Raw genomic sequence first — 12,977 nt, 5'->3', positions numbered from 1 at the left:
TGGTTGGGGAACTAAGATCCTACATGCCACATGGTGTGGCCAAAAATAAAATAAAATAAACCTTTAAAAAGTAAATCAACTGACCATAGGTTCATTTCTGGATGCTCTATTCTGTTCCACTGATCTATATATCTATCTTTATGCCAGTACCACTGTTTTGATTACTGTAGTTTTGTAAGTAAGTTTTAAATTAGAGAAGTGTGAGTCCTCCAATTTTGTTCTTTTTCAAGATGGTTTGGCAATTTGGGGTCCCTTGCAATTCCATATGCATTTTAGGTTCAGCTTTTTGCCCATTTATGCAAAAAAAAGGCAGCTGCCGTTTTGATAAGACTGCACTGAATCTGTAGATCACTTTGGGGGAGTATTGTCGTTTCTATACAGCATTTTGGCTATTGCATTTCTACATATATTTTAGAACCAGCTTATCAATTTCTACAGAATTGTAAACTTCCATCCACTTTCACTGCCCATGGTCTTCCTCCTTAAAAGCTTTCCTACATTTGTTACATAGGCCAGCCAGAAACTCACTCATATATTAAACCACTGGAAAGGTTAACACTTCCTTCTACATTAGAAAATTTCCTTCTTAGAAGAGCAAGCTGAAATCACAATGAATGTAATTTCTCTCACCTTTCAAGGAAAAATAGTTCACAATATATAAATTTATAAATTCATGAAAATAATAATCTTCCTATTCACAAGATAAAGAAATTGTCTTACCTGTATAGCAAAAGTACCAACTCCGCCTGAAGCACCCAAGATTAAAACACTGCAATGCAAAAATACTATAACTAATGAAAATATTAAGCCAACATAACTGGATAAACAAATAAGACGTTTTCAACATGTAACTGGCTCAAAGATAATCCCCAAAGCAAACAAAATCATTCAGCTTCCCAAGATTCTACTACACAAGGATTTTTTAGGTTCACCAAGAACCTATAAGTGCTTGAAGTTAGACATACTATGAACTCTTTGCCAAGAATACAATATACCAAAAATACCAATGATTTGTATTTTTTAAAGTAGCTCAGATGCTGCTTGGTAACATCTGTCTTACAATTTTTCTGGGCTTAAATTACCACAGCTTTCTCTATAAGAGGGAGCTTTGGGATCCTTTTTAGTGTGTTACAGTATATTCAGTTGCTCTCTAAGAAAAATCACATTCCTGACCACATTCTTGCCAAAGTGGAATAAACGTCTTTTGTTCAGACATGTCCCATCACACTCACCAGCTTTCATAAATGGAAACCAATCTTATCTTCAATTTGGCTTCTCGTTAAGCAGATGAATCTGTTCTGTCAGCACAAACATGCTTGTGCTCCAGGCTTTTACCATGTTTCCTTACTGTATGTAGTCTTCCTGCCACTCTAGACCAAGGATGTGCAGCCTGGAGTTTGTGGATGAGTGCTGGTGAGAGCTGTGATGGTGTGAACCCTGTGAAATTGTGAACTGACTGAAATAACATGCAAAGTTTGGTGAGATCATGCATATGTGCATCGGGGAGAAGAAGGATCCAGACTTATCATCAATTTCCCAAAGAAGGCATGATTCAAAAGAAAATCACGAGTCAAGAATCACTGCTTTACATATTCTCACATTTTATTCTGAATTAAGCTAGAGCTCCAGTGAACTGCCTTCCCTAGACTGCATAGATTCAGGTCCTCAGAAAATTGTTTGTACTGAACTGCACTTTGGTGTTCTGTTACCAGTCTAGGCTGAGAGACATTATAAAAAGTGTCCATTTGATATTTGACACTACATTAGCTAAGGAGATACTGTTGAGAGAATTCTTCCTGAGAATTCTCTTTATGAGTGCCCACAGGAAAAAAACATTTGTCTGAAGACTAAGTTGGTGGCAGTAGCTATGCTTCTATTTATCTGTCACTGCAAATTGCGTAACTGCAGGCTGTGGGTCCCTCTTTGACTTGGCTGCTGGAAAGCGCAGGGAATTCTGTCACCTATCTCAATCAGGTACACCTGGAACGTACATTCTGTCTACAATCTTAACCCTAGTTTCATTTTATTTTTTTTTTCTCTCTTACCCAAATCACAGAAGGTTGGTTGTCACCCTTTAGATCTTAGAAGTTATTAGTAATATTTGTAAGCCAGCTATTCCCTTTGTAATTACCACCAAATTACCATCAAATGTAATTAAGGCAAGTCTTTTTGAAAATGATGTTCCTTTTAGAAGTTACTTTTCGTTTCATGGAATTATAAATTGTGAAGAATAAAAGAAACTTTAAAGACCAACTCCTCCAAAATCCTTCAATTCACACATTTAATAGCTTTAATGCTTCCTAAATGGGGGCACGGTTGGGGAGGGGAGAAGCACTAAGACTGCTTCACAGATACAGCCCAAAATTAGTTCATCCATTGGATATTATACCCTCTTATTTTGGCACATTCTTATAAAATGTAACTAGTCAAACTCTCAGTTAAGTTCTTCACAATCTAATCTTTTTTGCAACTCCGACTTCCTCTACTTCTGGAACAGAACTCTCCACCTGAGCCTCCCTAGTCCCCTCACTCGGAACCCAAAGTCCCATGCACGCTGGCCCACGCCTCAGGCTCTCAAATGCCTTTCACTGCCTGCTGAGGTCTCCCTTCCCTCAAAGGCTCAAATCCCAGTTTGCCTGCGCAATACCCTAGAGATAGCCCTGAGCCTGATATCCATGTCCGCATTTGGCATTGGACACATTGTTAACTTTCATTCACATGCTTGCTGCCCAGGCCATTCTTCAAGACTCTGAGGACAGAGACCTCATATTACACCCAGCACCAGCCATACTACCCTGGGTGTAGCAGATGCCTGATCAATGTTGCTTGACTTTAAAAATCATCTAGGGACTTCACTGGTGGCGCAGCGGTTCAGAATCCCCCTGCCAATGCAGGGGACATGGGTTCGATCCCTGGTCCGGGAAGATCCCCCATGCCACAGAGCAACTAAGCCCATGTGCCACAACTACTGAGCCTGTGCTCTAGAGCCCACAAGCCACAACTACTGAGCCCGAGTGCTGCAACTACTGAAGCCCATGTGCCTAGAGCCCGTGCTCCACAACAAAGAGAAGCCACCACAACGAGAAGCCTGTGCACCGCAACAAAGAGTAGCCCCCGCTCGCCGCAAGTGGAGAAAGCCCGCACACAGCAACAAAGACCCAACGCAGCAAAAAAAAAAAAAAAAATTAAATAAATAAAAATAATCGAAATCAGCATTATATCCCACAATTAACAACAACTGCTACTACCCCAAATGAGGGAATCACCTGGCTATTTGAAAGACTGCATTAAAATTTCTTCCAGTAAAGAAAAACTTGAAATGAATTTCTAATTCTCACCCTGAGAATTAAGAGGATACCAAACACAATGGATGCTTAAGGATCCAATGGCCAGACACATCTCCAACTCATTATTGTCAATTCATAGCTTCCCCATAACTCTTGATTCAAAGCAGTCTCACTCCTCCATATGAAAATGCAAAAATGTGTTTCTTAGCATTCTTGGTGGAAGAGGGAGTGGTTCTGCATTAGCAGCTTCAGTTCCTGATGGTGCCACTTGACGGCGCCCGCGAGTGCAAAACAGGCAAGGAACAAGCCCAAAGAAGTACTACAGACAGGTCAGTTTGTGAAGCAGCCCTGGGGGCACACCATTCATTCTCTGGTCATGCAAACTCCATGTTTCGTGCAGGTTCAACCAGGGCCTGTACTTTTCTTTAAACAAAGAAAGTCCCCAAAACGGACAGCAGGCAAATATATTTTTCAAGCCAGCAATAAGTCAGGTGGTCCTCCATGGTTTGAAGCCCTATGGCTGAAGGAACTATTCTTGTACTCTTCAAAGCACTTTCAATACAAAGGGAAAATACTGCTGCTGCTTACCCCCTGTGGCCATTCACTTCATAGTGGGAATACTTTCTACCCTGCTTGCTATAATGGTCGTGAAATATATTCAAACTTCGCCGAAGTAGTAGCCTATTTGTAGAGTGAAGAAAGGTGTACTGCTGTATCTTCTACGTATTGCTTATCGGTTTATAAAGAGTAAGGGCCCAGGAAATACTCTCTTTACAGAAAGCACTATAATTCAAAATTGCCAAGAATTTTAGTCACATTCTTCTCTTACTTCCTAAGTCCACACGCACAGCTTCTTTGGCAGTCAGTGGGAACCGCACTGTGGCAGATGTAAAAATATGAGAGAGGGCTTTCCTGGTGGTGCAGTGGTTAAGAATCCACCTGCCAATGCAGGGGACGTGGGTTCAAGCCCTGGTCCGGGAAGATCCCACGTGCTGCGGAGCAACTAGTTTCCTTTCCATGACTGAGTCACTTTGTGTTTAGCATCTGGGCACCTAAGTCCTCTACAATCACATTTTTCAGTACCACAATCTTACGAGACAAGGCATCAACACCCTAATTGCCTCACGCATAAAAAATATATGAAACATACTACAAAACAGCAGGCGATCCAGAAGCAGGGAATTGCCTTTCAAATTTCTACATTCTGGCTAAGCCCCAGAAATCTCTGAATGCCAGGGCCAGATATCTAGAGACCTGGGATCTAGTCACAACTCTCTCATTAACTGAATCTCTAGGCCTCAGATTCATCAGCTATGAAATGATCATCACAGAGGTGTACTCTAGGTGTTAGTGAATGAGAACTGGCATTTTCAATCTAATTTAAGCTTATATTTAGTTTCTCCACCTTTCTAACGTAGACGTATATGACCTTCACGATTCCCCCCAGACCACATACTTGTAATGGGAAAAAAAAAGTCACAAGAGTAGAGTGCCCTTCATTAAGTCCTGATGGCTCTGAAACAAGGCTGATTCAAATATGGCTAAATCTTCCATCAGTAGAAATAAGTGGTCTTTAAAAGACAAGGATGATGCTGAAAATGTATAAACTCATCTTTTAGTTTCACACACTACTTTTAAATCTGGAGGAAAAATGGGTGAAAGATAGCAAAGCGTATCATAATATGCTAAATTTATTCCCTTAAGTGAGAAACTTAATCTGAATAAGGGGAATAGAATTACAAAATAAATCAACCAAACATGACTAAGACAGCCTGGGTTTGTGTGTCCCCTTCTTCTACTCCTCCGTAATTCATGCAGACATTCCCCAATTTACAGAAGAGTTCATGTGTAAATTAGTTGTTCAGAACTTTAAACACATTTTCCCATGAAAACAAAGCTATTTATACATCTTGGCAAGATGCCCAGGGTAGCCCTTTAAAAAGGTTTAGTTAACCCATAATGGACCAAGAACCTTATACACAGTATAACGATGGTTCTGGGGGACATGTACTCAGAATTTCAACCTGGGGTACTGGGAACACATCTCCCCAAATGGGACAGGCAGTGGGAACCATTCCAAGACACTGGTTCCTTCCATCTGGTGGCAACACGAGAATGGATGAGAGAAGTAGCATGGTCAGAGGAGGTTCACCGTGGAAGTGACAGGATTCAGGAAGTACCACCTGAACATAAGGCACCTTAGCAGACTGAATATTTTAAGCTGAAGGAATTCGAGAAACAGCATGTGAGGGAAGGACCCTCTGATCTTCTCCCATGAAGCTGGTCATAAGACCCTCGTGTGAGAGGTGTACGCCCTAAACCTGGAGGAAAAGAGCACCTTATCTCCAAGATGGGACACAGTGAGGACTCGGAACGAACAGGCCTTGCTAAGTTTTCTCAGTGTACTACACTTGGCGCATATGTTTGTCCTATCACGTTTTTTTCACGACTCTCCGCTCTTCATCAAAGCTGGCATAAAAATGCTCAGGTTTAAAAATGGAAACAGGGACTTCCTTGGCGGTCCAGTGGTTAAGACTCTGTACTTCCAGTGCAGGGGGCACGGGTTCCATCCCTGGTTGGAGAAGCAGGATCCCACATGCGGCGCGGCCAAAAAATTAAAAAAAAAAAAAAAAAGAAATAGACTTACAGACACAGAGAGCAAATAGGTGGTTGCCAGAAGGGAAGAAGACTTGGGCAAAATAGGTGAAGGGGATTAAGAGATAAAAACTTACAGTGAGGGCTTCCCTGGTGGCGCAGTGGTTGAGAGTCCGCCTGCCGATGCAGGGGACACGGGTTCGTGCCCCGGTTCGGATAGATCCCACATGCCGCGGAGCGGCTGGGCCCGTGAGCCATGGCCGCTGAGCCTGCGCATCCGGAGCCTATGCTCCGCAACAGGAGAGGCCACAACAGTGAGAGGCCCGCGTACCACAAAAAAAAAAAAAAAAAAAAAAAAAAAGCTTACAGTGATGAAATAAGTCATGGGGATGTAATGTACAGCATAAGGAATACAGTCGATAACACTGTAATAAGTTTGTATGGTGAAAGATGGTTACTGGACTTGTGGTGACCGTTTTGTAATACATTTGATTGTTGGATCGTGTGTCCTACACTTGAAACTAACATAATACTATATGCCAACTGTACTTCAATTAAAAAAAAAAGCTCAGGTTTAACCACTTCTTTGGGTCTTCATTTCCTTATAAAGGCTCCCATGTTGCATAAAACTTACAAACAAATAAATGTGTATGCTTTTCTCTTGCTAATTTATCTGCCTTTTGTTACCGGGGCCCCAGCCAAGACTTAAAAGAGCAGAGGAAAGATATTTTTCCTCCCCTACAGAGCCAGTGAAGCTTAAGCTTCAGTCCCTCCCACTTACACAAGGCCTGGAGAAGAGCCCCAGCAATGTATCTGAATGGACATGTAAGCAGATAGGGTAGGGGATCCCCAAAGAAAGAGAACCAGGCCGGGCTTTCTTGACAGAAGAGAAGCCATTTTTTGGCCTAAACCATTTTGTGATATAAGCCTGGCCACAAGGCTTGCCCTTGAACAGGTCTCAGTAATTAACGATCTTAAGGGAACAAAAGAATGCAGAAATAACTCTTATCAGGCAAGAAAGTAACAATAGCAAAGATAGTATGTCAGTTGTAATGACTCCCAGTTCTGTCAATGATAAAGATTAGCCTGAAGCGCTCAACCACCAGACGAACTGGAACCTAAGGGATGATGATGTTGCCCTTTTCTGACCCTTGTGACTTCAATCAACTAAAGGCCAAGCCCCTTCATGAATATTCATGTTCTCTTAGCTTAAAATTTACCCAATTTTGCTGTTTGGAGAGAGACTGCTTTGGGAAAGAGCCCCACCGTTCTCCTTACTTGCTGCAAGTGATAATGTTACAAGTCCTTCCTTCTCCTTATCTTTGGCGTGGTTGTGTCTTTTGGCTTGACACCCACCAAGAGGCGAACCAAGTTTTAGGGTAACAGACGTATGCTTTTGTAAAACTTGCAAAAGTAAGATATGCTAATGAAGGCTAGAAGAATATGGCACGCCAAAATATGCCACTTACGCATAAGAATTATTCAGAGCTGAAGGCAACTGAGAAGAAGTAGGCGTAAGAAATCTCTGTACTCCCCCTATTTGCCTAAAAGCAGGACAGAAGTTTACAAAGGTGCTTGCTTTACTCTTTACCAAGGACAAAGGTTAATCCCTGGAGATAACTGTAGACCCTTATCAATGGAGGAGGCAGCAATTTAAATCTGCATGACTAACTTTATTCTTGCTTTTCCTGGTAAACTTTCCACAACTGGCCTTCCCTACACTCCTCTATCTTTTGTCTTGAACTAAAAGATGGCATTTTGGCCTGAATTCTAAGCTAACTCTTTGAGTTACTCATTTTGCCTGGGTATCTCGTGTATACGTGAGGTGCACATGTTAAGAAACTTCTGTTTGTTTTTCTCTTGTTTCCCTGTCTTCTGTTACAGAGGTCTCGGCAGAGAACTCAGAAGGGTAGACGGAAAATTATCTTTCCTCCCTACTAACCACAATCAGTAAAACTGCTGCCTCTTTCCACTCCTACTTTCCTCTCCACTATACTTCCTCTCTTGTCAGGTGACACTAGATTTGATTTGGAAATACAGCTGCTTTGGGCTTAGTGGGAAATACTGATGTGGTTCATAGTAATTTCTGAGTACAGTTAAGTTATTACAGGCTGTCCTGGTTTAAGAATGCCTTCCAGGAATATTCCTATTTCCCACTAAGTCAACACAACAAGGTATCATAACATTTTATTACGATAAGACTGAATATCATGGTACCTAGCATTGGATTATATGAGCAGTGAAAGAGAAGTGAAGCCTGAAATGTACAGAACCAGAAGCTGGTCTATAGAAAATTCTTCCAATTAAAAGACATGTAAAAACGTACAACACATCACTGATAAAGGTAATTTGTGATTCAGGACCCACAAAATGGAGGCCGCCCCAGTGGCCCAGCCCATGTCCCAGCCTGCCTCACTGCCAAGGAAACCTAGCACTAATCACCATCCTTCAACTCAGCTTTAGCTCACCTCACCCTAGAAACCAGCACCTGCTAGCCTTATAGGGAAATCTGACCTCCTAGCCAATCACGCCTTGTGTCTGTGTTGCCACTTCTAACGCTGCATAAAACACAGTCTTGCCCAAAATCCCTTGGGAAGAGAGCTCCGCCACTTGTGGACGGTTTTTCATTGAATAAAGGATATTAAACTGGTTATTAAATTGTATTATTTGATACCACTATAGGGAAGATATCAATAACAAGCTAGTAAATGAAAGTTGTCAATTAAAATGCAAAAGTATTTTGCGCTTATTCACTGCACAAGGAAACATGAGATGCCCTGGAATCTTGCAACTCATAAAGACACTTGGAAGACATTTTTCCAAATCTGACAAGAATCCTAAGTTTTACATGACACGGACAATAACGAGTTGCACAGAAGGGGAGGGAGCAGGGTTTGGGAACAATACCATATTTTGGCTTATGGAAAATCACAGTTAACTGACAGTAGGAATATAGAGAAAGCGTCAGGGTGGTCATCGGTAAGTCTTGTTTTGTACAAGTTGAGTTTCAGCTGCAAAGGGGACACCTAACTGGATGGAACTGAGTAGAGAGGATGGGGTCAGAAATAGGATCTGCAAGTTACCAAAATATAAAAAGAGGGCTTCCCTGGTGGCCTGGTGGTTGAGAGTCCGCCTGCTGATGCAGGGAACACGGGTTTGTGCCCCGGTCTGGGAAGATCCCACATGCCGCGGAGTGGCTGGGCCTGTGAGCCATGGCCCCTGAGCCTGCGTGTCCGGAGCCTGTGCTCCGCAAGGGAAGAGGCCACAACAGTGAGAGGCCCGCATACCGCAAAAAAAAAAAAAAAAAATTATATATATGTGTGTGTGTATATATATATATATATATATATATATATATAAAGAAACTGGGAGCAGATGAGATAACCCTGGGAGACAGGAAAGACGGAGGGAGACAACGGGAAAGCAGGTACAGTGCAAGGGCTGGGGGAGGAAAGGGAACCTTTAAAAATGATAAGAATTGGTTCAAAAGGCAAGAAGAAAACTAAAGGAGTTTAGTGTCCCTGAAACCATAGAAAAAGTGAGCATAACAAAAGTGGGCAACAGTGCCAGAGACTTCAGAGGTCAAATTGTAAGAACTGAAAAGTATCGTTGGGTTGGCAACTGGGTCAGCTATGACCCCGGTGAGAACACCTGCACCTGACTGGCAAAGCCGGAAGTGAGGTTACGGTGCACTGAAGAGTGAACGACTCCTAAACGTCACAAGATAGTTTTCTAGGTGACAGGAGCAACTATCTGTAAAACACAAATGGCCAGGAAAGAGTTTGCTACTAATTCCTTTAACAGATCCCTCCCGGAGCTCCCTGGAAAACAGGCCTGGGGTGGAGACGATTCATCGGCAGCACACCAGCCAGGCCAGAGCCAGCTCCCTTCCTCACAACCCCAGGATTTCTCCAAGCAAGTAGACCACAGGGGTTTCTTTCTCTTTCCCCTTTCCCCTCTCCCCGTACAATCTAGTCAAAGTGCAAATGAAAACCCAAAGTCCCCAGGGGTGGTGGGAGTGGAGAGGGCAGAGGAACAGGTGGGTCGGGTGGGGGAAGGACAGGCAGGCAAAGGCAGCTGAAAGAAGGAAGCTGTTGTAATTACCGGTGTAAGCATATGGGGTGGGGGGCGATACAATGTTTTATGTTTGAGCCTGTCTAATTCTATAAACAGAATTAATCAGACACCTAATTTACAATTACATGACTAAGTGTTACTGTCGTAAAGCCTAATCTCAAAAAAGAAAAAGGGAAAAGCATTCCTAAATCCACTTCATTGAGTTTCAAGTATACACAATTTAAAAGTGAAATTTATTTTGCGGGGGAGGAATGGTTCAATTTCTAACACTTTCTAATACCTCTGTCAAACAGTGAAGTACAACCTCGCAGCAAGAGATGAATTTCAGGCAGAGCATGACACTACCAATAAATATAACCATCAAATAGAACCCCTTTCCAAAAATATCTGGTGTAACCACTTTTTTAAAAAGTTCTATTCATCTTGAGAACCCTAAGTTATCTATGTGTTCCTACGGAATAAATCACGAAGAAACTATGGATGGGCTGATAACAGGGAAATCATTTCATCTGACTTTTCTAGTGATACCAAAGCACGGGCAAAAAAGACACATGACGTCAATATTAAATTATCCCCTTGGTTAACTGATGCTCAGTTGTTACAGAAATATAATTATAGAACAAAGAAGGAAAAGCAAAACACCATCGAGGCCTTAGAAAGCTTTGTCTTAATTTCAAAAAGCTGTTTGTTACAAAGAAATCCTGTAAAATCTTTCAAGGTGGGTGTTTTTGTCATTGTTAGTTTTAGGGTTTTTTAATTAACTGGCTAGAAAAACACTGTTGGTCCTTGATGACAAACACTGATTTGCTTTGTGCAGACTAAAGACTACCTTAATGCCGAGAGCTAACAGTAAAAGAATAATTATTGCTTAGAGAAGCCAAAATATGCTCCACCAATCACAAAGGATAGTCAAACTGAAAAAAGCAACTTTGGACACCGGAAACTCTGCATTTAAGTTAGTAAAGTCCCCCTATGATAGTAATTTCTTCATGTAAAATTATTTTTACAGTATTTTAAGGTGCTCACATCTCTCATGTGATTCTCACAAATAAGGAGTTGGAGGGACTTCCCTGGTGGTACCGTGGTTAGGAATCCGCCTGCCAATGCAGGGGACACAGGTTCGAGCCCTGGTCCGGGAAGATCCCACATGCCACAGAGCATCTAAGCCCATGTGCCGCAACTACAGAGCCTGCGCTCTAAAGCCCGCGAGCCACAACTACTGAGCCCACGCGCCTAGAGCCTGTGCTCCACAAGAGAAGCCACCGCAACAAGAAGCCCGTGCACCACAACGAAGAGTAGCCCCTGCTCGCTGCAACGAGAGAAAGCCTGCGCGCAGCAACGAAGACCCAACGCAGCCCCCAAAAATTAATTATTAAAATTTCTAAAAAAAAATAAAAATAAGGAGTTGGAGAGGAAGGCCATTATTACTACCCATGTGTAATAATTTCAGTAAACAAATTTCCTAGAGCAGCAAGGGAACTCGGAACAAAGGCATCCTGAGTCACCACACATGTGGGAATGTGACACAAGTCCATGATATGAGCCAGTGAGGCTCTTTCAGTGGATTTCATTCCAGTGTGGTTAACATGTGGCTAAATCAATGAACTGACGCAACTCAATATAATATATAAATCACTTCTATAAGTATAAAACTTTCCACTTCTCAAAGCTCGCCTAACAACCTACATTGTCCTACACTCAGTAACTTGGTGGAAACAGCAAAGAGACCATAAAAAGCATGCATGTGGTCAGCTGATTAGTTAGTAGCGGTGTAGAGAGAGGAACCCAGGTCTCTACTTCCCCAGCTCCCAGCCATTACTGCTTAAACAGAAGATAACATAGTACCTACAAAGCCAACGATAAACTGGGAAGACAAGAGATAGTTAGATCAGTTTCTAACTCATTTTCTACAGAATACTAAAAAATGTATGCCTGGAGGGCCTGAACCAGCAAAAGGAATGAGAGCTCTTTATCTGGAGTGGTCATGGGGGCACAGAAAGCTGAATGCTTTTAAGGAAAAGCAAAACAAAGCATCAATGTCACTGCAGAGCCTACAATAATAATAAACGTCTAAAAATCCTGAACATGATTTTTGCAAGGTTATTATTAACTAAGACAAACCATTAGAAAAATCTACATGATCAAACTGATTTAATTTAAACAAAGTGTTGGACCAAAACGGCAACCTCAAGAATGATAAGGCCCAAAAGCTTAAAAATTAAACAGCGCTGACCTTTAGAATATTTACCTTGAATTCTATGATGAAGGGTAGCACCTCATTAGATGAATAGCCTTTATACTGCTTTCAGAAATACAGCTATTAAGCGTTCACTAAATTCAATGTCTATAATCCAACCCATTAAAGGTAAAGTGCAATGTTTCATAACAACAGGAGTATAGATTGACACAGACTTGTTATTTTTCTGGCACAGTCTTTAGCAATCAGAAAACAAAATTTGACCTACAGCTCTCTCCTTCATCACAATCACTGAATGGTTCTGAGGACCTAGTTTTCTCACCAAATAATAAAATCATCCGTTTTCTCTATGAGGCCAACTTTCTGAAACACAAAGAACACAGCAGTTGCATTGCTAAGAACAGTAGCCACCATGTACTGAGTGCCTTCTGTGTGCCACAGCCTGTGCCACCGATTTTATATGTGTGATCTCATCTCACCCCTAAAACAAAACTCACAAAAGAGAAGTGTCCAAGTGGGCCACCCGGCTAGAAAGCAGCAGAATCTGAATATGAACTCAAGAACATCTAACACTCACTGTGTTTTTGCAAACTCAGCAAGCACACCTGCAAGTCCTGGAAGCACCAGAACTGCCTAAAGGAGCCTGAGAGAGCACAGAGCCTAAGAGAACTCAACAATGTTCGAACCCTTTATACCTGTTTTTCATAGAAACCTTCAAGTGTGAGAGCAACTCCATCATTCTTTAAAATCTGTAAGGAGGTCATTCTTAACCTTTTTAGGAATCTGATGAAAGCTACGGATCTTCTTCCGAGAGACTGACA

The 12,977-nt window shown here is 41.9% G+C and overlaps 1 protein-coding gene across 9 annotated transcripts in view; it reads right to left on the bottom strand.

Moving 5' to 3' along the window:
- Nucleotides 1–12,977, bottom strand: part of RTN4IP1 (reticulon 4 interacting protein 1) — a 110,774-nt gene that overhangs the window by 23,945 nt on the left and 73,852 nt on the right. For all 9 annotated transcript variants that reach the window (XR_004480602.2, XR_004480603.2, XM_033418743.2 and 6 more), the window contains one exon: nt 721–769. Coding sequence is in view for 7 of the 9 variants with exons in the window: in XM_033418743.2 (XP_033274634.1) it covers nt 721–769 (49 nt within the window). In the remaining 2 variants the exon portion in view is untranslated. The remainder of the gene's footprint in view (nt 1–720; nt 770–12,977) is intronic.

The sequence above is a fragment of the Orcinus orca genome, chromosome 12 (genome assembly GCF_937001465.1).
Source record: "Orcinus orca chromosome 12, mOrcOrc1.1, whole genome shotgun sequence".
Classification (NCBI taxonomy): Eukaryota; Metazoa; Chordata; class Mammalia; order Artiodactyla; family Delphinidae; genus Orcinus; species Orcinus orca.
The sequence above is the reverse complement of the archived record's forward strand: the minus strand, read 5'-3'. Positions and strand labels throughout refer to the sequence as shown.